Here is a 27726-nt window from a genome sequence, read left to right as displayed (position 1 = left end):
ACTACCTGTGCATATTAAAAACCGATGAAAAACACACACCCACAAAAACTGAATAAACTCCCAGGCATCTCTCGTTTCGGGCATTTCTTCCCGTAGACATAAAGGTCAGCCTTTTTGACATAATGCATTTTGATAGAAAAGCATTGGGAGAATTAATAAGATGTCCAATATAAAGATGCTTTTTGTTCTCTGAGGTGCCAAATGTCAGTAGATCATGCGGAATGATTCATGTTTTGCAATGAAAAATGTGAGGTTTGTTTTGATAGAGGAAATCTTTTTTTTTTTTTTTTTTTTCTTCCGAATACTCATTCTGTGCTCAGAAGAAATCGTATATTCATTTTTCTTTTCACCTGTCATATCCTGTGGGTAAGTATTAGCATTACTTTTCCAGAACATTTGTGCTTGGTATGAATAGATTCCTTGTGTGTAGATTTTCTTGTGACATGAATAAATGCATGACTTTGCTCTCCAAAACATATGTGGAAAAAATGTTTTTTAAAAAAAATGCTGTTTCGTCTTCAGAATCATTTTCAAGCTGATGTCGGCGTGTTGATCCCCTTTTAACAGGTGTGTCGACTGGGAGGGATTAAACACCTGGTGGACCTGCTAGATCACAAAGTCATTGAGGTCCAGAAGAACTCTTGTGGAGCTCTGAGGAACCTCGTTTATGGCAAAGTTATGGATGACAACAAGATTGCTGTTAGGAATGCTGGAGGTATCCCAGCCCTGCTCCGCCTGCTGAGGAAGACTGTCGATGCAGAAGTGCGGGAGCTCGTGACAGGTTTGGAGAATATGTTTGAACTTACAGTATTCACACTGCTCCTTTAACCCTCCCATCATATTCATTTAATTTTATGTTGAAAAATCTGATGATTGCAGATGTATTTGCAGAGGTTCGTGATAAACAAGGAGGCCTAAAGGCGACCGTATTCCACTCGTTGCATATGGTCATTCAAACCAGATAGACATAATGTGTCAGTAAAGCAGTTTCCAGCTCCTGCCAGCCTATTGTGCAACAAGGTGTTGTTGAATAGCATCAGATGAAGGATGCTTTCCCTCACAGCCTCCATGAACACAAAGATCGAAGAGAACATTTTCTACAAAGCCAGCTGCCAGCTGTCATGCACAGAGCATAGGACCAAAAAGAATCTGTCTGCCTCCCCCTCAGCCTTGACAAACGGGTATTTATTTCAGTGTAGATGGGTAGACGGGTAGTCCTCTGAAACACTTACACCACGTAGCCTTTTGAGATGATACCATGTGTTGATCAAATGCTGATTGGCTGAAAGGGAGGATATCCATTGTGGAGAAACGGCAGCACCTTATAGAAACCGTAATGACTCTGATTGTATTGCATTGATTGCATTGATTGCTGTTGCATGACTTAACCATAAAATATTGTTGTTAGACATGAGGTGTGAATTGAGGTACTTTGAAGAAAAAGCTATACCCGCTCCTTTCCATTCATTCTAAGACAATGATTGTAGTTGTTACCGAGTCTTAAAGGCTTTCCCTTAAGTTGCTGTTGCGATTTCAAATGACATGCAGCTAAATTTACACAGGGTTCATATCCATTTCCTGTCTGATAACAATTATCCGCATGTCTCCACCTTTCTGCATGGGGCTGTGTGTAACTCGGTTGTGTTGGTGTGTTGTTTAAGCCCTGCAAATAGGACATAAATCCATGTTGTTTTGGATCAGGGTGGAGCACTACTGATTTAAGCAAGCCAAGACATTTGGCTCCCAGGTGGCTGAGTCAGCTGTTTGTGCTGGATTCCAGCCTCTCCTCTCTAACGTGGTCTCAGGTTACAGGCACGTAGTTCCCTAAGGGAGAACAATACAACCAGAATATAAGCATAGTAATTTTTGTATTGTCTGGTGAGAGACTGTTTTCATCTGCCTCTATTAGTCAACTTCGTATTTACTTTGCTTAAGCCGTACCAAAGGAGAAATTATTCAGCATCTTTAAAAGGGCACAAGAGCATAATTTGCCTCCGCTCACGCTTGTGTTTATGTTTGAGTAGTCTGAAAGACCTTTCAGAAGAAATATTTCTTTTCACGCCACATCTTGAACTTTGTTTGAGTTTCCCTCCTTCATCCGCTCATCGGAGAGTCTGCTGTGGCTAATTGGTAGAGCAGAACCCAGTTCATGGAGCCGTTTGAAAAGGTCAGCAGCGCTGAATCACCTTTGGTTAATTGCGGTTCACGAGAACAATCCACACAAAGAGCGTTCAGGTGGATGACAAGGGCAGCCCACACCACAGCTCAAAGTCAAGCAAACAGAACTCATTCGCTCACCCACAGCTCCTTTCTCCTAACTTTTGTGCAACGTTTATAATTTGAACTATAGATCGCCTAAAGCGGTGTGCTCAAACATACTCAAGAAGCTGAACAGTTGTCAGAGCTAATGTGCTGTGTATACTGATTCTCCGGCATCTTCTGGACTCCCCTGGGAGGTCCAGGTGTCAATTGTAGGACTAGGTGCAAGAACAGGCCACCCCAGCATCATGTCAGGGGTCATGTCGGTTGTCACAATGCAGCGCTCATGTCTGCGCCATCTTTGTCTCCCAGCAGCTGCAGTCATTATTGCTCTGGCCTCAAACAAGCCCTCAGATCACGGGGCTAAGCTCACTGCTCTGTCTTTAGCTCACACACTCCTGCTTCAAAGGTAAAGTGTTTCTTTACCCTGTGCTTGATGTTTCATAGCTTCTCTTATCTCGATTTATTTGGCTCACGTGTCACGCCAGATCATGGTTTGATCCAATTCACCTATCAGAAACAGAGTGTACAATTTACAGAGATAAACAGAACAGCGTCCTCACTCTAGACAGTTTCCAACCACTGAAATGCTTGGTTTGAGGTTTGAGCCAAAGAAGAAATTAGAAATGCATTGGATCCACTATAGTTCCAGCTATAGCTATGAGCTCTAATGCTTTGACTTCAGCTCCATGTGGGAGAAAACGCCCACTAACCTCAAAAATACGCACCAAGCTGTCTCTGAGGTTTAGTCAGTGCAGCATTGACAGTTTTCTAGTTCAACTCCCTGAGACTGAAAGGTTAATAAAATGGGCACTTTGGGGGTTATCAGCATTTTTTCAGACACCTGGCAAAGTTGATGACATACTGATGTAGTTTAGAGACAAAAGGGAGCTAGCACACATTTTTCCAATCAGTGAAAAGCTACTTTCATACTGTGTCTAGAAGAAACTGTATCCAATATGTGTTTAGCCAAACTAAGCGCAAAGACTGGAGGTTAAGCTGTAGCATAGCCTCTTAGAAAAGTGAAACATTCACTACAAAGTCATGGTCACACTGCAAGATTTTCAGTGGAGCTGGATTGTTGTTTTGTTCGCAGACGTCACTTGTGAGCGGGAGTTTTTAAGCACAAATGATCAGCAGCAGTGGGCCGAGATTTTTTTCAGCGGAGTTAACCCCTGACTCGTCTGATTGATTTTAACCAAGCAGCTCCAGCTGTCATGCACACAAATCTCTCTCATCATCAATGTTACACTGTGATATGAGTGTCTCCTTGGGATTCAATCTGTTGTGCTCATCTGGTTGTTGAAGAGAACCGGCAGTTTCTCTCCTTGCCTTATCTCCCTTGAGTCTCCTATTGCACTCTGAAGATACTTTCCTGAGTCCAAGTAGACCATACTTTCTTCACCATGCTCTGCTTCATGTTTGTTGTATCTTTATTAGCATTTTTCCTCCTGGTTTTACCCTTCTCTTGTCCTCTCAACCATGTCCCGTGCTCTGATTGGCTGTTGCTCCTTGCTGACAACTCACTCACAACTTCCAAAGTATCTAGAAAGCCAGATTTTCGCTGCTGATTAAACCACCTTTTTGCCTCGGATCTGAGCCATTTGTCTATGGCTTCCAATCTTGTTTTGTGGTGTGAAAATTGGACTTTAAAAGCCTTGTAACTGCGAACTGACATGATGCTGATTATATTTTGGTTCCCCGCTGTAGTTTCAACACACATTCCAGTAGACACGCATGTACAGCAGGAGCTATGTTGCCCATAAGTATAGTTATTTAGCCAGCAGAATCATGACAAAGTGTTTGATACGCGGTCATCCGCGGAGGGCAAACACACACCCCCTATTATGATGGCTTTTAGCTCACTTTCTCCTCGTTGAAGTGTTGCACACACACAAGAATAACATCTCTGTCAGCCTACTCTGGAAAAAAACCCCATCTTTTTTTTGCTTGTCAGTAAAATCCGCAGGACATTTTGAGGAGACCTGCCATCACTTCTGTGATCTGCTCATTTATAGGAAGAAATACGTCAAGGTTGTTTCTGGTCTTGTTGGACTCTACCCAGCATGTTTTTTGATAGAATAAAGTCCAAACTGAGGCTGAGAATGAAGAGAAAATGTTACAAATTGATCGAATGGATTTGCCACATGCAAAATCGGCTGTTGATGAGGAAATGCAAGTCCAAACACTCTGCTAGATCAATCGAAGCGGTCAGTTATCGACACCTTTTGACATACACAGCGCTGCTGAGTCGATGTTTAGAGACTCTTAGATAACTGTTGTACAAATACAATCCCTTCTGGCCAGTTCGTTCCTTATCAGTGATCTTCTGACCTGCGCCGTCTCTGTATTACACTAATCTGTTAACCGGTTACAAGTGGCCTACCTCATGTCACAAAGAAACACCCATTCAGGTATCAGTTTAGATGCTACCCTGTTCATTCTTCCGCAGTGGTTGGAGACGTCCAGCTCCAGCAGTTGTCGGCCTTGCTGTCATAACAGTGTTATTTGAGTCAAGGTTTGTTTCAAAGATTAGGATTAGGTCACAGAGCAGAGAACAAAATTTGGGATGATATTTATTCCCACAGACAAACACACACCCACACACACAGGTCTGGTCCATCTGACAGTCAGATATGACTTATGAGGACCGCTCCCGGTGTTGCACCGCTGACAGGGTTGTCAGTCACACCTCAGTAATTCCTGCAGTTGATTCCTCCAGCAGGCTGCCTCCGCAGGACCAATCTGATCTCCTGCAGAGAACATTCATTTCTACAAATTGCTGTTCGAGTGGGTCTGGAGGAACATGCCGGAGGGGGTTGTTGATCGAGTGAATTGTGAAAATGAAAGGAGGAGGGAAGTTGGTCAGCAGGCATGAGCTTTTCATCCGTGCGTTAACGGTCCAGTTTCAAGACGCTCCTCGTGCATCCCTTGAGGACCTGAAAGTAAAGCAGAGAAGGTTGCCCACCTGATGCTTGGCTTTTGACCCACTTACGCTGTCTTAAGCTAGATTTATACTCTTCCAGAACGTCGACGATGTCGAGGTGACGTCTTCATTGAGCATTCGAAGTTCTGCTTCGAGGGAACACGTTGCTCTGCAGTTCACCATGCCGGTAGGGGGGTGTGGCTGTGTGTTTGTGTGGTTTCAGGGGTTATGGCCGAATCCTTGCTTTTTCTTCCGGTCACAGTTAACAACTGTAATCAATGGCAACCGAGGTGGAGCAGCTGTATTTGCAGTTGGAGCTCATCAGAACAAATGCTTAAATTGCAAATGTTGAAGCGCAGGCGACAGAGAAGACGTTTGCGGGGGTGGTCTGTACGACCGGCCGAGGCTGGGAACGGGTGAATTTACACTGGATGAACAAATGCACTTCAGATAATTTTGAATGTCAACGAGGTTCTTCACCATATACAGCCATTAAGACCGGAAAAGGCAACTGCTGGAAATTCCGTTCTGAGCGGACCAATCACAGCCCTTACATCTACGTGACGTGTAGTTCGAATTTTTTGGAGGCGCGCGTCAGGCTACGGCGGACGGGTCAACGTCGTCAACATGACGTTAAAGCATAAGCTACGACTTACTCGTCAGGTTCCAAAAAACAAGTGTAAAAGTCAAGTACACATGCTTCCCAGCTTTGTCTTGATGTATTGTCAGTATGCTGATGTGAGAAAAAATATGAATTAACATCAAGATTTAGGTTAGTTTGACAGCACTTATCTTGAGGATAATGGTGATGGAAGTGGCCGATTAAATGACCGACAGCGACAGAGATGCTGTTGTGTGGCATATCTCTCTCTATAGCTCTTTGCCAACAGTGTCTGAATTGGGCTCCTGGGCCCTATTATGGACTTCATCATTTCCATTGCTTCAATTAGAGCAGGGGGAGCGGCGGGCTGAGGAAATAAACAAAGAGGGTGTGGAAGAAGAAGTCAGGAAAGTCATTATTTTGATCTTCCCACACGGTGTAAAATACCTGTGGGAAAACGTGCCCTGATCCGACGTACTGTGTTCTGCATATAGACCAAGGTGAGGAAATTATAGAGCAAAACAGACCGCAGATCAGACTTGGACTCATAGCGCACATGCATACTGTACATGTACCTTGTAATTTTGTCTTTGCTGCATTTTTTATTTATTTATCGTAGTGTCAGCTGTATATTTATGTCTTCATATTTACAGTGCGTCTCAGCTTGTGCAGCATTTGTCTCCTACAAGGTTACTGATACCCTGCAGAAGTTGGTCTCTGCCCGTATAAGCCTTGCAGCGAGAGCTGTCTAATTAAAAGAGCATGTTACACGCTGGCTAATCCTGAACAGATGCAGCATCAAAGGCTGCCAGGACTGCGCGTGATTATCAGCGGTTACCATAAGTTTATTTGAACACTGTGAAATGATGGCATAATTTCTGAAGACTTTATATTTTTTATGTTTAACTTGGAATGAATGAGCCATATGGATCTCTGCTCATCCTTTTTCTTTTCTCAAGTAATAATCTGTGCCTTGAGGGTATCAACCCCAGATGAAATTTGATGCAAATTGATGCCTTGATGCTGGAGCTGTGGAGGAGTATTTTCTCTCAGGCACTTTGTGTGCATGTCATTGTCAGCTTGATTGTATTCATTTGTTCACGGTCACATTTGCACATACTGAACCTTTTGTAAGCCCCCCCACCCCCTCTCCTTTAGGATTGCCGTGACTTAACATGACGGCTGACCTGTTTCTCAGTGCGAGTGTATTTGTGTGGTTTCCTCCTCAGGGGTGCTGTGGAACCTTTCGTCGTGTGACGCCGTCAAGATGACAATCATCCGGGATGCCTTATCGACACTGACCAACACTGTGATCATCCCTCACTCTGGATGGAGCAGCTCCACCTTCGACGACGACCACAAGCTGAAGTTTCACTCCTCCCTGGTGTTGAGAAACACCACTGGCTGTCTGAGGTAAACCACCTGATGATCACACTGGGCACTAGCACCACACTGTGGAGGTTTAATGCTATTACATCTGGCAGAGGACGAGCTAATGTTGTGGCTCTCCTGGAAATAGCCATGTTGACTTCGAATAAGTGACTCATCGCAGACGTGCGCAGAAAAAAACTTCTGTCGCTTGGAAGGACAATAAAGAGACGTATTTACACGGTTAACAGGATCAGGATGTCTGCCACTGCGTGACAGCTGGCAGTTGACTCTGAATAATTTAGTTATATGGCAAAAATGTCCATCTGTTTATTCTCTCTATTATCACTATTTCAAAGACAGTCAAAGATCCTGTAATAATTCCAGCTTCTCCACTCGGACTTCTTGCTCTGAAGACCTTGTGCCATGCTCAGAGCTCACGCTTTAATTGGTGACAGCTAGTTGAGCTGAGTATCTGTGCAGCTCTTCGCCTCTGAACACCATAGGTGTGGTTGATGGCTCCTTATTTACCCACCAAAGTACTGTTATTACCTCAGTCAGACCACACACATGCTCACCTCATGCATTATAGATGGTGTGTGGGAATGGCGACAGCCCACATTACACTTTCAAGTGAGACACAAACACAGCTGTCATTTGCCTAACATGCGCGTGTGTGCTTGTGTTTTTGTGTGTGCGCGGGCATGGGTTTTAAAAGGAACCTGAGTTCAGCCGGCGAGGAGGCCAGAAAACAGATGCGCATTTGTGACGGTCTGGTTGACTCACTGCTCTACGTCATCAAAGCCTGTGTAAACACCTCTGACTTCGACAGCAAGGTACGGCACTCAAAGACTCCCACCCACCCATGCACGCTCACACAAGCGCACACTCTTAGCCGAGAGGAGAACATGCAGCCAGACAATAAGAGTCACTGTAGAGAAATCCTACATACCCTCTTTGAATCATTTTGTTCCCTGTGTCTGAATTAGCCTCGCAGCAGTAAGCAGTAACTGTTTCTCGCACTTTGTGACCTAAGGTACCGACACGTGCACAGCAGTGAACACTCATAATTGGGTGTTGATCATCAACATGCTGTACGGGATATGAATAGAAAATAATTCACATCTACTAAGCGGGAATCTCTACTTTGTCTCAGACTTGAAAGTCAAATGGATCATCTGTAATGTGAAGATGGTTTCCACACACACACACACACACACACACATATGCTCATTGACATTCTATGAGGCAGACCCACACCAAACTAATACAGCGTTTGATAAAATCCATTTGTTCTGGACCAGATATTTTCTAACCAGATCCTTAACTAATTGATATCATTGTAACACGGAGCATTAAAGGTCTCTGTCCCACATATTAGCTGTAGATGGAATGCTTCACACAGTTGGTTGTCTTGCTGCTTTTTTGTCATGACTTTGAAAGCCATCGTTATTACGAATCACCCCAAAACTCCTTTTCCTCTTGCGCCTGCCAGATTGTGGAGAATTGTATTTGCACTCTGAGGAACCTGTCGTATCGTCTGGAGCTGGAGATGATGCCGTCTCGGCTGATTGGTGGGCAGGAGCTGGACGGCTTATTGGGCAGAGAGTCGCCAAGTAAAGAAGTGGATTCCAGCTGCTGGGGCAGAAAGAAAAAGAAGAAGAAAAACAGCTTGCAGGAAGACTCGGTTAGTGTGGTCCGGTAACAGCATTATTGCACGTTTGGAGCATTATTCAAATTGGAAAAATGTTTGTGTGGTACCATTAAAAAAAAAATAAAGCTAACTCAGTTTAGTCTAAAGAAAAAAAAGTGGTACAGACCTCACAAAGAATACCACACAGCCTGTTTGTGCCACACGATTTCCATAAAATCGTTTTTATGAAAGCCCGCCGCAGGTTTAGCCTTTTATAGAGTCTGACTTAATACTGTGTTTGTTCAGTGGGACGGCGTCGGGCCTATCCCTGGCTTTTCCAAGTCTCCCAAGGGGGCAGAGATGCTATGGCACCCTGCAGTGGTTAAACCTTACTTAACACTGCTGGCTGAGAGCTCCAATCCTGCCACTCTGGAGGGTTCAGCAGGATCCCTTCAGAATCTGTCAGCTGGAAACTGGAAGGTACAGTACAAATATTTGTATATCCGTGCACGCTTATAAGCACAAACATTCTGTTAGGGTTTTTCTTCTGTTAATGTAATACCTCGGAGACAACGCATCAGTTCAACTGGTTTAAAAGGATTTAACAGCTCACCTCATCCGTATCAGTAAAGGCTAATGTCAGTTTTACGCCTGGAATCACACAAGCTAATATATGCATCTCTACACCATCCATCTTCCTGTGAGGCACAGAGACTCCTTATAAAGTGTTAATGTTTTTCTGTGTGTATAGTTTGCAGCATACATCCGTGCAGCAGTGCGTAAAGAAAAAGGACTACCAATCCTGGTGGAGCTGCTGCGGATGGACAACGACAGGGTGGTGTGTTCGGTTGCCACTGCTCTGAGAAACATGGCACTGGACGTCAGGAACAAGGAGCTTATAGGTGAGGAGTAACATTTAAAGTACATTTCAGACTGTAATGGCTCTGTTTAGCTGAATAACTTAATACACAAAATCTTGTTCCGTTTAACAACGCATCATTGGCTCATGTTGTAAATGTATGTGGCCTGACTATGTGCACAAACACAGTTTAAAGCATCCAAATGATACGTTAAAGTTATATACAGATGCTCATCATGGACAATATCCAAAAGCTCGGCGTAGATCTGATATTTTAATCTTTTGAAGCCTTCCCTGAGCAACTACAGATTCCAATATGATGTATTTGTGTATAAAGTTCTTAGGAGTTGCAGCTACTTTGTCAGGCTCTTGATAAAGCCGCATACTGGCAGCGTGAGGTTAGAGGAAATTGGTTTAGATAATGGCGAATGAGCTGAAAGTCCAACATGACAGCGATTCCAAAATAAGTGGAGAAAGCAGACTAATGATAAGGCTTCACTTCAAGCAGTTTTCTATGGGACATTCAAACCAATAATAAGGTGACTGAGTTCCTATTTTTGACCTTGTAGGCATACTCTTGGAACTCTTTTGGTTTTAGTAAACCCACAAAGACCGAAAGCCAAGAAGCTAAATATGGCTACGATGAGCATGTATAAACTTCCAACACTTAACTGTTCGATAATGTCACTCTACTCTGTTGTGTTTCCTGAAACAGTCCAGTTTCTTCAGAATTAATCAGCTGTTTTTAGTGGTTGCCCTGATGCCTGCAAGCAGAGGTGTAAAAAAAAAAAGATTTTAGTGGGGGTTTAAACTGCTGTTAGGATGTGTGTGTTTCACTTAGTACTGCAGCCTCAGCTGAGCTGCGGCACAATGTCATTTAGGAAAACTGCCTTGCACACTGCAGGTTCAAGCAGAATGAATGTATCGTTCCTAATATAGAAGCCAAGTCAGGCTGTCAAGGTCAGCGTGGAATACATTTACTTAAACATTATGTAACATGTAAAAAAATGCAGCATATTCCTATATGTGTGGCAGCTTCCACCACTTATCTCTGCGCCTGGGGTCCTGCCCACAAACATGTAGTGCAGGGTGTCATTATGCATTAGCTGCCGACTCACTTCCCTTCTCTCCTCCCACTCAGGGAAGTACGCGATGAGGGACCTGGTAAACCGTCTCCCCGGGGGAAACACCACCCTGCTGTCAGATGAGACCGTGGCAGCCATCTGTTGCACCCTGCACGAGGTCACCAGCAAAAACATGGAGAATGCAAAGGCCTTGGCCGACACGGGCGGCATCGAGAAGCTGGTCAACATCACCAAGGGCAGAGGAGACAGGTGTGCTACAGGAACATGAATATGTTGGAATCCCTCTTTTTTTTTTGTGCACATGCTCAGTTGGACTCACACACACACAGTCCTCATCCATATGTGGCTCAGCTTATAGACTGTCGTGGACAGTGGACAGTAGTTTTTATCAAACACAGTCCCATTTTAAATGCTTGGAGTTGAGGTCATAGCCGCAGGCAAGGTGGTAGTGTGCACCGAGGTTTTATATCTCTGTGGAATAATGGTACAGCAGCTATTTCCAGCCTGCTATATACTCGGTAATGTTCCAGGATAAAATACATGGAGGACACACTTCATCAATCACGCTGTCCTGTAGTATTCACTGTGTGACTTAAAATCAGGTTACGGTAAAGCAGGAATACTCGGAAATACATATTAATGGTTTTGACTGTTTTCCAGATACTCTATGAAGGTGGTGAAAGCTGCAGCTCAGGTGCTGAACACACTGTGGCAGTACAGGGATCTGCGTACTATCTATAAAAAGGTAAGAACATTAGGATTGATAAGAATGGCCAGTTATAGTCGTTAAAGGAGAAATGTCATGCCCTTTTTTCCCGCTGATACAATTTCCTGCAGTCTTAATGAAAGGTCTGTGGCGTGAGACACACTACTAAAGCTTCATTTTCAATCATGAATTTACAGCTCTTTTCATAGCAGCTAACTTTAAGGGGCAGGGTTTACCACTGGACTCCTCTACTACTACCCCCCACCTCCACAGGGTTTGTCTCATATGAGATCTGTTCCACAGCTTAGAGCAACCATTCAGAGATGAATTAAACACAAGTTACAACATGAATTCATACATAAGTTACTCCCAATAACCGATGAAGCACAATATCACGGTATGTGACAGCATGCAGTATCTTGCCTGGGTTCATTCACAGACGGTTGGTTCTGATCCCTCTTTTAGGTGCAGTCTCATTGCGAGTTATGCATTGAAATTTGACAAATTTGGGCAAACACTGCGCCACAAACAGGAACGCCGAAGTATGACCCACTTATAAACCAGTCCAAAGTCATGTCATAATTTTCTTGTAGGTTACATAAACTCGGGGCTTAACTGTCGCTGCATTCCTCTGCAGTTTGTTTAAGTTTTTAGAGGCTAACATTAAAAACTGTTGCATATATATATGCTATGATTGACAATGACAAATGAGGGATCAGATTTTCCAACTTCCAAATTAAGAAGTCCCCAATTAGAATTCAGATTTCCTAGTCGGGATTTGGAACATTAACTTTAACTCTATGACTGCTGATTAAAATTAGCAGTTTAAGCAACACAAAGAGAAGTGTTTAAAGCATGCAGTTATCAGCTTCTGACTTCTTCTTAAGAGCGCTGATATTTGCACAATTGCTTTGCTTGGCTGTGTTGGTGAAGTTGTGGGTTTAATATCATGGAAAAGTCCCGATCATCTCCATCTACTGGGTGAAGGGTGTGAAACAAGGAGAGACTGAAGCAACGTGCTTCAGAAGCTTAGTTTAGTGCTCCATATCACAGCGAATGGGAAACACACAACAAACAGCATTACAACATTAATATGAACTGTAATATAAACTGTATAACATGTTTTTTTTAGTGATTATTATCGATATTATTGCATAGGATATTATTGCAACAAAAATAGTGAACAAAGTTTAAAGATTGAGAACTGTAGCTCTTAACAGTTTTGGACTTACTGTAGACCCACACAAATACCACAGATGTATTTTTAGCATTCAGCACTGCTGCCATAATCTAAACCACCACCCTCCTCCCTCTGTGTTGGCCCAATAGGATGGATGGAACCAAAACCATTTCATCACCCCAGTATCAACGCTCGAACGGGACAGGTTCAAGTCCCAGCCCACTCTCCCCACCAACAACATTCAGATGTCTCCAGTCAGCCACCCTGGTAAGCTCAGTTAGCTGCAAACAGACAGCATCAGTCAAACAGGAAAACCTCTGGAATTTAAGTCTGATTCGTGTTTTTCTCTCTGCAGCTGCCAGTGCCACGTCGTCTCCTGCAGTGCTGGGCATCAAAGAGCATAGAGACTCCATCAGAGGTTATCAGAGAGCTCCATCAACTATGCAATTTTATAATTACCAAGGAGACAGCAGTATTCATAGAAAACAGTATACAGGTACTCATCTGAAAGCTGATGAACATACCCACTATCTGTACCAGACTTACTCTCTGGTCATTTCTAGGAAGGGCATTATCTTCTTCATCCCTCCTCACGCTCCAAGCGTGTCCCCTGGCCAGTTTCCTCTCCCTGCCAAGACAATTATTGTATCGTTTCCACCAAAGCCTGCCAGACCTGAGACTGTCAGTCAGTTTCACTCAGAGCAGTTCAGAGCTGTTTTTCTGCTGTAGTTGGTTTCACAGCAGTAAAGTGGACCAACCAGCCACGAACTGACACTTGACAATGGTGCCCTTGTTAGCAGGTCCAAGTCATAGCTTGTAGACAGAGGCAGTGAGTGGGCACCCAGACATCCTACTGCCAGACGGGAGCTCTCGCCAGCCTACACTGGTTGGTTGGAGCAGGGGGAGGACAGAGCAAACAAAATGAGCCGCAGCCTCAACAATGCATGTGTTACGTGGGGAGGTGGAAATTGAGCCTCTGGATTCCACCGGGTTGATAAAGTGCCAACGAAAATACCCATCCACTGGGTTATGTAAACAACAGAGCGGCATCGGCCAAGTCTATTATTTGGTGTTATTTCTCTTCGGCATGGCGCAGCACTTCTTGATCCTTCTCTATATAAATACAGACGTTTGCCTTTTGGGGATGTGCAGACTTTTTCCACTGATATGAAATGAGGCGCGTAAAGTCCCACCATTTCATTCACAGCATTCACTCGCTTTATTGTCATTTTTGTTCTAGGGTCTGGAAAACCGTCTCCATATTACTACTCTTCGCCCACAAGGGAGGAGCCCAGAAGAACACAGGTGAATATAATAACACTCACATCAAATTCTGCTTGGGTCTCACAGCTTCTGTGTTCTCATCTCAATGCTTAAACCCTGCAAAAGTAGTCGGTGAGATTGTACTATTTTTAGTATATCCTGGTTAGACTGTTCAATTCTCTATTTTCTTTTGAGCGTTTTGATACCCTTTTGTCTTAGATCCTTGTTTGAGATCCCTTCCCACAGTACGAAACTGGCAAGAAAGACCAGCTCGTCTACCTCGCTTGTCTAATACAAAGAGTCTGACGCATATTCCACTCACGATGCTGCAAAAAAACCGGGCACATCAGCTATTGTTTGAGCCAGAGTGAATGTGACTGCTGGGATTGGGAAGGCCCGGGTGCGTCTCAGGAACCTGTCACTGTTAGACACATCCATGTGTGCCTATTCACAGAACTGGCACCGAGAGGAGAAGCCAGGAGAGAAGAGTTCTCTTTTGTCCTTCATATCATCACCTTTAGACCGGTTATGTCATTACCCTATTTATTTCAGAGCAACATCCGTCCTTCTATCTTTTAGATGTAAACTGTTTACCTTTAAGCTGCTCTCTGCATGGGCCGAAAGATGATTGATTAACTTACTGTCTGAAAAACATCCAGATAGACAAAAACGCATTCTGCTGAAGTTGCAGGGACGCAGGTATGTGTCGTTGTGTTTTATCACCATTCAATAGATAGTTTCTTTGAGGTGTACAACTTTTGTGCTTTGATAGCAGGAGCAGAAGCACTCAAGTAACACAAATTGGAAATATTTCATAACATTTTTCTTTATTTTGCGGAGGTAGTTTATAATATTGATGAAGTCATTGTGAGATTACTGGGAACACAGCAGGCTTGTGCAACAAATCAGTTGAATCTTTGGTTATTGTTATTAAAACCATGTGAAAAAGAAAGTGCACCCTCTTTTAATTGCATCAGGACATAATAAGAATCATCTGGTTCTTTCAAGGTCTTTAAATGAAGGAAATACAACCTCAGATGAACAACACATGACATATTAAACTGCATCATTCTTTACTGAACAAGAACTAAGACAAACATCCGTATTGCTTCCATAGGAATTATGAAGATAAGTAGCAGCCAGGTGCTGCTAATCAAATCCACTTGAGCACCTCTATTTAAAAAAATGAGGTTTTGTCAGTTTGTTGGTTTGGAGCATTCAGATGTGTGTTGTAATCCCAACGAGGAAAGACATCAGTCCATTATTCAACAAGAAGAGACATTATTCAAAAATTGAAAACATTCAAAGCAGTTTTCAACGTCCCAGCACGTTCACCTTAGACTACGGTCTGACCTTGTAGCCGTTGTGTCGACCGTGACCTCCTCTGTATACCAACAGGATATTGATTCAAATGCAAAATCACCAAAGTGTCGCAGTGGCTCTGTGGACATTCAGTTCCGAAATAGGTAGAAAATCAACAAATCCCCACAAGTTTCTTGAACCAGTGCAAGTTATTTCCACTAAAGCTGGTTCTACAAGCTATTAAATAGATAACAGATAACTTTTTATGATGTCCAGATATGTATAAGCTTAGAATTAAAAGAGGGTTTATTGGGGGATTTCATAAAAATCTTTCAGATCACTTAATCACAGCCTCCCCACTCTTATTTTTGCAGCCTGTGTATTACACAGAGGATCCGGGCAGGAGAAACTACGATACGTACAGAATGTACCTGCAGCACCCCCACGGCTATGACGACAGCTACTTAGAGGAGGTCATCACCTACCCTCCAACAGTGGACTACAGCTCCCAGCCTCTCGGACTGAAATCCACCACCAACTATGTGGACTATTACGCCAGCACACAGAGGCCTTCTTACAGGGCAGAGCAGTACCCGGGCTCTCCTGACTCCTGGGTATAGGCCGGAGATGCCTCTTCTTTCCTCCCCGATTCTCATTTCAAGGCACTAGGAGGAGCATCTTCACCCTGCAGCAGAGGAAGAGGAGCGCGCAGGAGGCAACGACATTTTTCATGAACTTGGCTTTATAAGTGTGTTTGTTCTAAAGTGGGTGTGCGTGTATGAAGAGGAGTTCGGCTGAATGATAGCAGATGGAAAGACGGGATGTGTGCCAAAGAGGGAGATCACGGAATGTTTTTTTTAGGATTGCTATTTTTCATTTAGAAAGGTGGAATCGCGCTGGGAGACGATGTTGGGATGCTACAGCGAGAAGACGTGCGTCCTGTTGTGTGTAGACGGCAGTTTTCTTTTCTTTTAAGGAACTCTTAGCTGTGATAGCAAGGTGTGAGTCATGTGAATGAAGGTCTGCGGTAAGAGTCAAGATGTGTGGGGGGGTATGTATGTGCGGAAGCCAAAATGGATCATGAACTCATCTGTAAAAAAAATGAAAAAGAATAGTTAACTCATGATGTTAGATTGTACAGAAGGATCAAATTGTATCTGTACGTAATGTTGAAACTGTGTAATGCCATGGAGTCTTGTACATTTCTTTCATTTTATTGTAAATACAGAAAAAAAAACATGTTACCTGGTTTACACATCAGCACTGGTTTAAAAAAAGAGAACTTGTGCCATGTTAGAGCTCTAAAGATATATAAATATACAACTATGTGGACAGAGACGGCATCGTAACAACCATGTTAACATAATAAAAGGTCAGTTTTGTTTTTTAAACCTGCTGTGTGGTCGCATCCTTTTCGCAGGATTGGCGAAGGAGTCCTTTTCCTGTTTACTGCCACGTTTTATGCGCACAAGCTTTAACAAAAGACCCAAAAGAGGATCCATCGGGTGAATGTGCATTGTAAAACCACACTGCTGCTCCCCAGAGAAGAACACTGACTCATTACCTTTTCCTTAAAGGACTCTGATCTTACACCTGACCGAACAGAAGTGGGGAAAGAGGAACTTGTTTAAATAAAAAACACTTCTAATCTTGAGCAACACATGATACTGCCTCATAGTTCTAATGGTCCAGACTTTTAACTGGGTTAAAAATGATCTGCATTAGATCACATTGAACCAGTTACTCAGCCCAAGTTAAATAATTTTGAAGTGGGAAATAGTGGGAGTGAGACATAAATCAGCATTAATCAAAAGTCTGGACTAAAGAAGTACAAACAAAAAGTGAAATGAACCTGAAACAGAATTTCTGGTTCCACTTCTGGATGTAATATCCCAGCTATTTAAATTGTCGAAGAATGAAGCACGTTTTGCTTCTGATGCTTCAGAGCGAGGAGGAGAGGTAATGCTGCATTTGATGTACCCCATAAGTGGAAAGTCTGTGAACGCTTAGTTTGGCCAACGTACAGTTTTTTTCTGTTAAAGTCACATAAAACCCTTTGATTTACAAACCTGAAGTGATAAATGCCTGATGGGGTATGTTTTTCTCAACAAACCGGACGGCCTTTATCACACCAGAGGCTATTTTCTGGTATATTATCATCCAAACTTTACTTTCAATTGGCATGGATATATAATTTTTTGTTGAACGGTCTGCAGAGTTACAAAGTCCTCACAAAAAGGTAATCAAGACAAGATACTGCTCCTGAACTGCCTGAAACTCCAGCTTCAGGACTGAAGGCGTTAGATGTTTGCCCCAGCTGACTCTCTCTACTTGGCCTATCAGTGGCTCACACACAACAGAGGAGGAGACTCCACACCATGAAATGGACCGCTTTAATAAAAATTTGAGATCAACGGACGAAAAAGGGGGTTCCGCTGTACCGTCTCTGTTATTTTGACCATCGCATGTCGCAAACACCTCACTAAGACCTTGGAAAATGTTGACAGATCGTGAAATAACTGCACTTCTCCTTTGAAATTTGTAAATCTCCTCTTGTGTAACAAAAAAAATAACTAGGACTCGGCTGCTCCCAAATGCAGTGAAGCAATCTAGACTGTCACCTCAACAGGTGTTTTCATTTGTCTTTGATTAGCAGCCTTGGTTTTGCACCTGTTGGGCTCCTTGGGTTGACAAGCCTTGCAGAGATTAGAGACTTGTATGTTTGCATGCCACAGACAGTCGTGGTCGAGTGACTAACGGGATCAAATGCTGACGCGATGACATTTAAGTTCAAAAGTCTACAGGTCACCTTCACTGTGATATCATCATCATGTTGTGTGAAAACAACTTTTCTGGCCATTCTGCAACACTGTCACTGAGGAGAAGAGACAATTATGACCATATTACACATTTACAAAGTTAAGCTTTTTACTCATGAGTATATATCTCCCTGTACCACAAATGCAAAACTAGCCTAAAAGCATATATGAGGCAAAAAATGCATCACTTACTCACATATGTATGTGTGTGTGTGTGTGTGTGTGTGTGTGTGTGTGGATTGGGGGCGGGGGACTTCCATTTACGAGACCAAACAGGTTTCTTTTTTCACAACTCTTGTTGCCCCCCTATGAAAGGAGATTTTGATGTATATATGTATATATATACATATATATATATATATATGTGTGTGTATATATATAGCCTAGCACGAGCCCTGTGCTGTGTTGCAAACTTTCAGGGGTCTTCAAACCAGACCCTCAAATGAAACGGAGTCATTGTTGGTATTATTATTAGAAATGATCACGTGCCTTATCTGACAGGACATAATGTCTAAAACAATTTGTTTTCTTTTTAAAAAAGAAATATGATAGGTTTTTGCATGTTTTTTTTTTGCTACTTTAGAACCACAGTGGCGCACAAGATAAAAGTTAAAAGACACAAACACAAACTCTGCTGGGTTACATGAGTCTTTCCGCAGCTGTTTCCAGTTTTCTCTCTCCTCTTCCGTGTTTTCAGCATCGGTGAAGAGATTGCGGGCGTGTCCGTGCCCGCGGACTTCCTGCACCCCTCGCTGCGACGTCATCTGTGTTCGAGCATAAAAACAACGGAGTGGGCGTTCGTCGCCGTGTTTTTTTTCTTTTTCTTCCTCTTCTGTTTTTCGTGCTGCCGTCGCTTTGCTGCGGAAAGTCTGCGAAAAATGGTGCAACAGCTCTCAAAATGCGGAGGAAAGGAGAGTCCTTTGCTGAAAGGCGGCCACCCTCCAGCAGGTGAACTGTTTGTCTCCTTTATCTCGAGTTTTACAGCTTTTTTTTTCTCTTAACAATTATTGTTTACTATTTTATCCGTTTCGCCGAAGCGTTGTTGTTTTTCCCCACTTCTTGGCCCAGATACACGCACACACGCACGCACACGCGCACACGGTCGAGCCTCCGAACCGAACCCGTTGCAGGTTTTCACCAAGAACTTTAAAGGTTTTTGGTGAAGCACGTTGCGGTTGTGTAACTTCTTGCAAGTGTTTTTCTGATTGCTGTGGGTAAATCTAAAGGAGCCAGTCGGGATTTAACCATGCCTTTGTTCAAAAGCAGGTCTGTACGTGCTATTGTGGGCGTACACGTACGTGTCGGGGGGGGGCTGTTTACCAAGACTGCCGTCAATGTGTGTGTGTGTGTTGTTGTTGCTGAAGATTACATGAGTTTGCTCCTATCCTGTAAAAATCCAAAGCTAATTTGTGTTTCTTCCTGTGAGCAGTGAAGGCAGGAGGTAAGCGGGTGGCCAAGAAAAGCTTGGAGGAGAGTGTCACCCATGGGACTCAAGAGAAGGAGACGAAGAGGTCTGAGAAACTGAGGTACGTCTGTGTAGACGACGTAACTAAAAGGTTTGATGTGTGTGAGGAAAGTAGTGCGAGTGTGTTTGTTTTTTTCCATTTGACTCGTGAAGTGAGACTCTTTCTTTTTCAAACCTGTGCAGCAGGTCACTTGCCACCCCCAACAGGATGCAACAAGTTGGCCTGCTTCTGGCAGGAACTCTCGACAAGGTAAACAAAGGTTCCCTCGACTCGTGCTTCCCGAGGCCACGCGGAATTCCTTCCAGGGCCTCTGAGGTTTTGTGGATGATAAATCTCTCTCTGTCTCTACATTTTTCCAGCTGAGCCACGACTTTCCAGAGACGCCGGTGAGCGTGCGGCACAGCAGGATGCGCCCCGCGGTGGAGAAACCTCACTACCCACGGACCTTCCTCATCCAGCAGCCCAGGAAGTGGTGAACCTGCCACCCCGGAGGCAGCTGTGTTCAGTCGGCTGTGAAACGTGACGTGTTGCATCCACAAGGGAACTGACATGTTGTTTGCAAGGTGTTGATGGCGGTTGGAGGATTTGATCAAGTTCTGTTTACTTCGAAGAAAATGTAGCTTCTTTTGAGCTCTGCTTGCTTTGTTGAATGCTGTAAAACGGCATTCAATGCATCATTGCTGTTATTAGAAATGTTGTAGTTGTATTTACCAGCTGATTTTTGGGAGGGAGGGGAGACGACAGATAGCACTTGGGTTAAAGAAAGTTTCAAGTGATTGGTTGAGGGGATGTAGGTGAGGCTTAAACTGTTCTTTTGGTTTTTTTTTCTTAAGGAAAATGTTCGCTGTATTGCTTGGCAGTTGCATAAGATTTATATAAAAAAAGAATTTCATGGCATCACTGTCTCTACTGATTTATTTCCTTTTTCTTTTTGCATATAACTAAAATGACCACTAGATGGCAGCAAATTACAGTTTCTAAACATGGACTTCAGATTTAAAAAGCCAAAGACTTAATGTCTCTCAAAATAAAGCTGCCTGCACCCTAATGAGTGTTAAATGCACGTCTACAACCATATATAAATATTTTTAAAATTCATATGCATACTTTAATCTCACGTGCCTTAAGATTTGTGATTCAAAGTTAATCATGTATTTATTGCGTCAAGAACAGTTGACAGACTACAACAAAAGTGGCATCGTGTAAGTGTGTCCCAAAGCATACTGATGTAAAGGGGGGAGGTATTTATTTTTGGTTGAATTACATATTGTCATGTGCAAAAGGTTTAAGCCACCCCTCATGTTTCCAGGAAAACTGAAAATGGATCTATTGAAGATTTATTGAAATATAGAAGCAGTTGGTGCAATTCTAACAAGCTTCGGTGACGACACTCTGAGCGCCTTTTGTTCTTCAGGATGGCATGAATTTTGTTTTTAAGAACACAACTTTCAGATCCGGTTTATCTGCTGTAGATGGGGTTCTTTTTCTCTGTTGTTTCTGGTACTTTTGACATCCAACTGCCCAGGACAAAGGCACACTGCACACCATACGGAGAACTGCTAAGTTTTCAGCAAGTAGCTCTTTGGAAATCGCCATATTGGAGCAAAAACATTCTGTTTGATTACTGTTAAATTTGACCTTTTTGGTATTCTTTGTAAACACAACTCAAGAAGTGGGGACAAATTCTGCGTCTTTACAGCAGGCTGCTTGTACTATGGAAGTGCCACAAATCTGTAAAAGTGTAAGGAAACATTCACAATAGATGAATAAAAGTGGAAATATAAAGACAGAACAATATTTTCTTTACACATATTGTCATGTATTCTTAATGGTATTTCTTGTATGCAAGTCATTCTATTTTGCCTTTTCTAGAAGGCAATTTGTTGATGTTCATCCTTTTCCTATTTTCCTCATTTTTTAACCTTGCAGATTCAATATGAACGAATATTTGGCAACTTTGTCATCAAGAGGAAGAACACGGCTCAGAGCACTAGGGGGCAGAGCCTGACTGTGGCTCAAAGCCGAGGAAATCTGACGGTAAAAGCAAAGCTGAAAAAGAGAACTAAAAGAAATGTGAGTTTTGTTATGTTTGTGATCCATCTACTTCCTCATTGATCTGTTCTAACATGTCTTTACTTTCCCACATTCCTGTTTTCATTTCTGTGTAAACTTCTTCATCTACTTTCTTCTTTGAACAGTTTTATCCTTTTGTTCTTCCTATATTCCATCTCGGCTTTATCCCTCAAACTTTTTTCTTTCATGCTTGAATGATTGATGGGTCGTGTTCGGTGCCTCAACAATGGGGGAAAAAAAAAAAACCCACATTGCTCCGGAAATGAGAAGGTATAAGAACTGGACTGAAAATGAGAGAAAAGGCAGCCAATGTCCAAAGGAAAACTATGAAGAACCTTTAGAAAGCTTTGAGAACTACTGTGCAGGACCACTGTGTAATATTACAAGAATGTCTGGCTTCTGTGAAGCAAAATATGAAGGAATGAGGTCTGTCTGAAGACCTTTGCACAGTACTGTATATATCGTAATCAGATTTGTTCTATGTACTCAGCAGTTATCAAAGTTTCGAATCACGTTGCATTTGTGCATCTGTTGATGAAAGAGGAACTGTGAAATGAACCCCTAAAAAATGGCTGCTCCCCAAGAAAAGGCACAATGTGTGTCACGGTTTGTTGAAACAAAATCGGAAACTACAGAACTAAGTATGGATGAGATCCAACGTCATGTCCGTCAATTCGTGCATGGCACAAGAAATGTATGGAGGCAGGGACAGTGTTGGATAAAGGGAGGAGTGGACCAAGAACAAAGGGATGGTCCAATTCCCCGACAGCCTCGTTCACCAGATATCACTCCCCAGGACTTTCTATGGGGTTGTGTTAAAGATAACGTGTATCGGACAAAGATGCGGGACATCTACTAATCACTGATCTAAAGCAAAAGATCCAAGCGTACAGTCAAATGTCGGGATGAGGTTACTTATACACGCCTTTACACCGCAGCCGGCACCTCTGTGTGATCGTTAAAGGCCTCGCAGGTGTGAAACATGCTCCAAACATGTGTTTGTCGTGTCTGTGTCCTCCACCTTGCTTGCACCAGAGAGCCCGCAAAACAATATCTGCACAATCAGTACAACGGTACCCTGTTATTTTCTAATTGTAGGACACGGAAAACAGGAGCTTCTGAGGAGCTGCTACCAGAGCATGTTCAGCATCAGTTGCTCCTCATGTGACTCCCGTGGATGTTCCTGTAAATAGACAAACTGAGCCATCGGTTTAGTTACAGTACAGTAACACAAGTCTAAAAACCCACTTTAGCCTGTAAAAGTCAACGACTGGGCCTCTTCAATCTAATAATCAGACGACTGATTCCAGTATCTGTAGTCTAAATCAATCCACGCGGCTCAATTTTGAGCCAACTGAATAAACTAATCAACGACTGATTTGGTCAAGTTTCCTCCACAAATGCACAGCTGCTCGCGTGGAAGTGACTCAAACGGCACTTAGACTTATTTTGGGGAAACAAAGAGGCAGCGCTTTCTGTATGACAAAAATAATCTCAGGTCAAGGTCCAACAACTAGCTTTTTCTAAGCCTCTAAGTGGATCACAAGGTTCATTTTCATTTTTACAAGCATCTCACGCTTGAGTTTTACAGGTCTGCAATTTCCAAGTACAGTCAAATCATCATGTAACCGCATGCGAAAGGTCACTTTGTATAGTTTGTGCAATTGGTTACCTGTAGGGACTGCGATTATGAATAAACTTGGAAGAGAAAAAGGGCAAAAGTTCGATGGCTAATTGAATAAAGCAGGGAGGGAGTTATCTGCAGCTTGCATCTCCTGCATCCTGTCATGTCCATGAGGCATGCTCAGAGAAGCAGAGGAAAGAGGAAAGAGGGAGGACGGGTCGTTTGTTCTGTGAGCTCTGAGGTTCCTCCCTGCAGATGACCTCATGTGGGGAGAAGAAGAAGAAGAAGGAGGAGGAGGAGGAGAGGGAAGAAGAAGAATGAAAAAAAAGGAGGAGGAGGAGCCCATCGTCCCGTAGCCTACCTTTGGTGAATTAAGCTGGAACTGAGTTTGTGTGGAGATACGCTCAGAGGACTGGGAGAACTTTTTGTTGTAGGCTACTCCTAACATCCATGACATTTCTAAGGTAAGACTTCTAAAGCACGAGTAAGTTAACCACGCGGGCGTAGTTAGAGCGGAGATGGCGGTTTGCGAGTGAGGAAAAGTTGGGATGAGAAATGTTACACTTGTTCATTGGAATTTGTAGAGAGGAATGTCGGGGCATGCCCGCGGAGCAGTTTACGGAAGCAACGGGAGTGACAGCTAAGCGAACCGTGTGTTTTTATTTTCAATTTTATCCGAGTCGCTCCCCCTCTTGTGACTGAAGACGCACCGCTACCAAAGCTAGGTGAACTTTAAGCTAAATAGCGAAGTTACGGCAGGCTGTGCGGCAGGTAACGTTTCCGCTCGCTTTGGTTGGAACATTAGCTAACGCAGACTTACGCTTAGCTGAAACTAACCTCTGTCAAACTTATTGACAGAAAGTTTCGTTTTTAATTAGTCCTCGCACTGTTAGACACGCCATTTTTTAATTTTTTTTTTATGTCGCTTTGTGTTAGTTTTGTTCTCACAACGGTCAAACTAATTGAAAAAGAATCCGTCTATCCGTTTTTTTCTTTTTAAGAAAGTAAATACAGACAATAAATACATCATATTTTCTCTTTAAAGTGCTCTAATGAATCCTTCTGTTGTAACTGTCACCAGACAGTGATTTATCCTGTATTATCACTGAAAAAAAAGAAAAAAAGAATTTCCAAAACTGCACGTTTTAGTCAATAAAGTGTTAAAACCCAAAGACAAAAGCTAGAAATGTTATGTTTTTTGCTGAACTACATTGGTGTTTTATATGTTTTGGATACTATTGGTCACTCTTTACAGAGTAGTTGGAAAGAAAAACATTTGGGTTACATATTGGCTGCCCAAATGAAATATTTTTGCCAAAGCATGGTACAAAAGACTTAGATTTAGCCCCAAGTACACTGGCCCATTTCAGGCTACTTCACACGGTCCGTAGTTGGTCTTAATGTGGCTTTGCCAACTCCTAATCAGAACTGGCTGAAACCCAGTCACCCAAAACCAAGCTAAATCTGGTAACCACTGGGCTAGATTCACCACGGTGAACCAAGGCCAGAACGCTGTGTGACGACACTGGACCTCATTTGGCTTGATTCCACCTGGGTTAGATCTGGGAAGTTGAACCATCTCTCACTAAGTAAAGGATTGACTGATTTTGTCAGTCAGTTGGATAATCATCAGCTGTGGGGTAGGGGTGTTTCTGTGTTCCTTAACCCCTCTAAAGACTTTCCTCTACCAGATAATAATTGTTGTAATGTAATGTCCGGCTCATTACTCTGCAGATGTTTTACACGGCAATAATTGCCTCTATTTTAACTGTGTGGTCTTGTTTGATGCTAATGTTAGTCTGTATATTCTGATTGGATGTGGTGGTTTTGAAAGCAGAACCCAACCCAGATACCAGCAGCACAGCGGGCTTAGGGCTGGAGGACTGTAATCTTGTCCACCCACATAAACTGAATCATTGAAGTTTGACCACTGGCTGTATATGGCTCGAGCTGGTTTTCAGCGTGTCCCCCAGAGGAGCACAGCCAGGTGCTTTGAAAACCCAAAGCTCTGTTTTCACCTTTAGAAAAATCAATTGAAAATGTCAGAAGCTTTCATCAATTTAGCCACATAAAGTTGTCGATTCAACGTCCTCTCTGATTGGTTCTATGAAATCTTCATAACGCCACAGCCTCCTGTTCTCTGCCTTGAAAGGACCTTTACTCGTTTCAGTCTAGCAATAAGGGCAGTCGAGAGTGTTGGCTATTCCTCATAAGCTCAACAGGTGGAGCAGGCTTTGCCACTGACAGCAATGTGAATATTCTCCGTATCTTCTTTCCAGTGTAATTTCATGCAATTTTTCCGCTAATTGTGAGACTGGAACATTTTAATAGATTTGCATTCCTTTGTGCCAAAGCTAGAGCTATCCCAATTGTCTGTTTATAAGATGTTTGCATTACAGAGCGGTCGTCTTATTGAAAAAGCCACAAGAGTCTGCCTCCTGCTCTCTGCAGAGCCTGGTTCCCATGGTCCACAGCCAGTTGGCCAATAAAAGACGCTGGCATCGGGATTGCATTGTTATGGCTGAGGAGGGGAAGGCTAGTGGAGCCAGTGACCTGACAGAGAGTCCATACTGAGTTGTTGCTGGAACAAAAAAAAAAGGATAATGATTTTGTCGTATGAAAGCATTTTTGGCCCCAACAGGAAATCCAGATTACCAAGATTGTTTGAACCGAGTTAAGAGGTAACGGGAACCAGATCTTACTGTACATTTTACTCGTGTCTGGCCGTGTGGCAATGTGGTGTTTTTGTTATTACATCAGTGCAAATTCAGTGAAGAGGGTTACTGTTTGGAGCATTGTGTTGCGTCACGTATAATCTGCCTCCTTACGCTTCAAAGGAATGCATTTTTCTGCTTGGTTTGGCCGGCGGAGGTGTGTGAAAACTGTGACTGAAATTCTTGGACTGCATCCAGTTAGTTAGATTGCAGTTATGTAAGTCGGTTGCTAAAAACTGCATAATGACCCATTTGTGATTATGTGGCTTTGAAACTGGAAGACACTGGCAAGGCAAAGGGCCCGAATGAAGCGGTTCGCTGTCTTTGCAAATGTCCAGTGGTGCCAGATGTAGGGCTTATCTGCCACCTATAATTCTTTTGAGCTTGAGATGTTTCTTACTCGTGTTCTTGCACCACATTTCCATTTTCGTCTGTTTACAAAATAATTAGCTTTTTGGGAGATTTATAGTACAATCAGCTCGTGCCGTTTTAACCCAGTGTTTCCACATTTCATGTCTACATATGATTCCTCATGGAAATGTGCCAACTCAGGATCATCCATGTTAGAACATCGACCAGTTGCTCAGCACTGTTGCCTACGTTATCTTTTTGCAAGGTCTTCACCATAAGGCAGTGGAATATTCGCGGCATTGGAAAGATGGATGGCACACAAGCCCTTTAGCAAAGTGGAATTATGTATTTGCATTAAAGCGTAACGGCTTATGCATAAAAATAGCTGCGCAATTAAATTGCACCGCTTGCCCTTTGGTCATCTATTTAAACATCACAGAGTACCAGACGTGCATTTCAATGTGCCTTAATATTTTATTGATGGCGCTGGGTTGTTTAACATCGCATACACACAGAACATTTCTCCTATCAGAACATCTTCTGTAGAATGGGTCGAAATTCCCGGTGAGCAAGCACGTAAAATGTCTATGTTTCCGAGCGCTGTCTGTGTGGATGTGTGCTCTCGGGCTTTCAGGCGTATATCTGAGTAGTGCCTATTATTTCAAGCACGCAGGAAGGCTGTTGTAGAAGTAACGCACACCAAGCTGAACTTGACACGTCTCTGTTACATGCCACTGTTGGGCAAAATATGCTGCTTTCCACTTAATTTTTACCTTCTTCTAGTCTTAACATCGATATATTACACGCAGGCGAAAAGGGAAGTGTTTGAGTTCCCACCAATGAATGAGCAAAGAGTTGCTGGGTACGAGACGATCGTGTCCAGCTGGATGTTTTCTTGGCATAATAAAGAATTGGTGAAGCAAACCTTTGTGGTTATTCCATGCACATTGATTTAATCCACTTTCCTCTCTTAAATGTTTGCGCTCTTCTATAGTGAACTGAATATTGTGCTCAGCTCGCTGAATTTATCTGAAGTGAAGGGCTAAGAATAAACCCACACCGCATATCTGCAGAGAGCTTTTCAGACTGAGGCCCTGTTGAATGTAATCCTGACTTTATTTGGCTCTCATTTATAATATTCGTGTGTTCCTATCGTTCTTAAAGTCTTTTTAACTCGACAGGATTCTGACTTGGTCCTTTGACCCTCCGACTAATAACCCTTGATATGAGGAGAATCTCTGTAACCGTGTGTGGCAGGAACTTCCTGTAGACTTTAAACACTACTTGTTAATGTTTTACCCTTAATCAAATACACGTTCCTTCCTTAGAGGCAAATGTCAAATTTAGTGCAGGCAACGGTGATGGTGCGTAATTTGTTTCCACTCCAGATGTTCACGGCCACTTTATTCTGCAGAAAATCGGTTAAAGTTATCAAGTTTAATCAACAGGATGAAATAAGAGCAACTCTGATAGATGATAGTGGTTGAGTTCAAGAGC

General features: G+C 42.9%; 3 protein-coding genes across 11 annotated transcripts in view; all 3 read left to right on the top strand.

Moving 5' to 3' along the window:
* Nucleotides 1-16573, top strand: part of LOC140319481 (plakophilin-4-like) — a 67446-nt gene extending 50873 nt beyond the window's left edge. For all 5 annotated transcript variants that reach the window (XM_072397132.1, XM_072397131.1, XM_072397130.1 and 2 more), the window contains 12 exons: nt 568-781; nt 7016-7199; nt 7873-7990; nt 8650-8841; nt 9094-9267; nt 9539-9689; nt 10788-10980; nt 11392-11476; nt 12767-12884; nt 12973-13113; nt 13858-13922; nt 15557-16573. In XM_072397132.1, coding sequence (XP_072253233.1) covers nt 568-781; nt 7016-7199; nt 7873-7990; nt 8650-8841; nt 9094-9267; nt 9539-9689; nt 10788-10980; nt 11392-11476; nt 12767-12884; nt 12973-13113; nt 13858-13922; nt 15557-15802 — 1881 coding nt within the window. In that variant the 3' untranslated portion in view covers nt 15803-16573. The remainder of the gene's footprint in view (nt 1-567; nt 782-7015; nt 7200-7872; nt 7991-8649; nt 8842-9093; nt 9268-9538; nt 9690-10787; nt 10981-11391; nt 11477-12766; nt 12885-12972; nt 13114-13857; nt 13923-15556) is intronic.
* Nucleotides 16574-18807: 2234 nt separating this feature from the next.
* On the top strand, nt 18808-20364 carry dap1b (death associated protein 1b). 2 transcript variants are annotated; one of them, XM_072397129.1, is made up of 4 exons: nt 18808-18949; nt 19431-19527; nt 19653-19716; nt 19827-20364. In XM_072397129.1, exons 1-4 carry the CDS (start codon nt 18880-18882, stop codon nt 19941-19943), a joined length of 348 nt encoding a protein of 115 aa, XP_072253230.1. In that variant the 5' UTR covers nt 18808-18879; the 3' UTR covers nt 19944-20364. The 2 variants fall into 2 exon arrangements, with proteins under 2 accessions (XP_072253230.1, XP_072253229.1); XM_072397128.1 differs by having other exon boundaries at nt 18809-18949; nt 19650-19716.
* Nucleotides 20365-23339: 2975 nt separating this feature from the next.
* The window catches only part of tanc1b (tetratricopeptide repeat, ankyrin repeat and coiled-coil containing 1b), an 81440-nt gene continuing 77053 nt past the window's right edge, over nt 23340-27726 (top strand). For all 4 annotated transcript variants that reach the window (XR_011917960.1, XM_072397123.1, XM_072397122.1 and 1 more), the window contains exon 1: nt 23340-23628. The gene's annotated coding sequence lies outside the window, so the exon portion shown is untranslated. The remainder of the gene's footprint in view (nt 23629-27726) is intronic.

The sequence above is a fragment of the Leuresthes tenuis genome, unplaced genomic scaffold (genome assembly GCF_036924035.1).
Source record: "Leuresthes tenuis unplaced genomic scaffold, fLeuTen1.0.hap1 SCAF_12, whole genome shotgun sequence".
Lineage (NCBI taxonomy): Eukaryota > Metazoa > Chordata > Actinopteri > Atheriniformes > Atherinopsidae > Leuresthes > Leuresthes tenuis.
This window is presented reverse-complemented; position numbering and strand designations above follow the sequence as displayed.

Excerpts from the sequence above, each read along its gene's own strand:
- dap1b (XM_072397128.1), top strand. The coding sequence starts at position 18,880 with ATGGTGCAACAGCTCTCAAAATGCGGAGGAAAGGAGAGTCCTTTGCTG. Across the intron at positions 18,950-19,430 it reads AGGCGGCCACCCTCCAGCAG|TGAAGGCAGGAGGTAAGCGG; the intron begins GTGAACTGTTTG and ends TCCTGTGAGCAG. Across the intron at positions 19,717-19,826 it reads TGGCAGGAACTCTCGACAAG|CTGAGCCACGACTTTCCAGA; the intron begins GTAAACAAAGGT and ends ACATTTTTCCAG.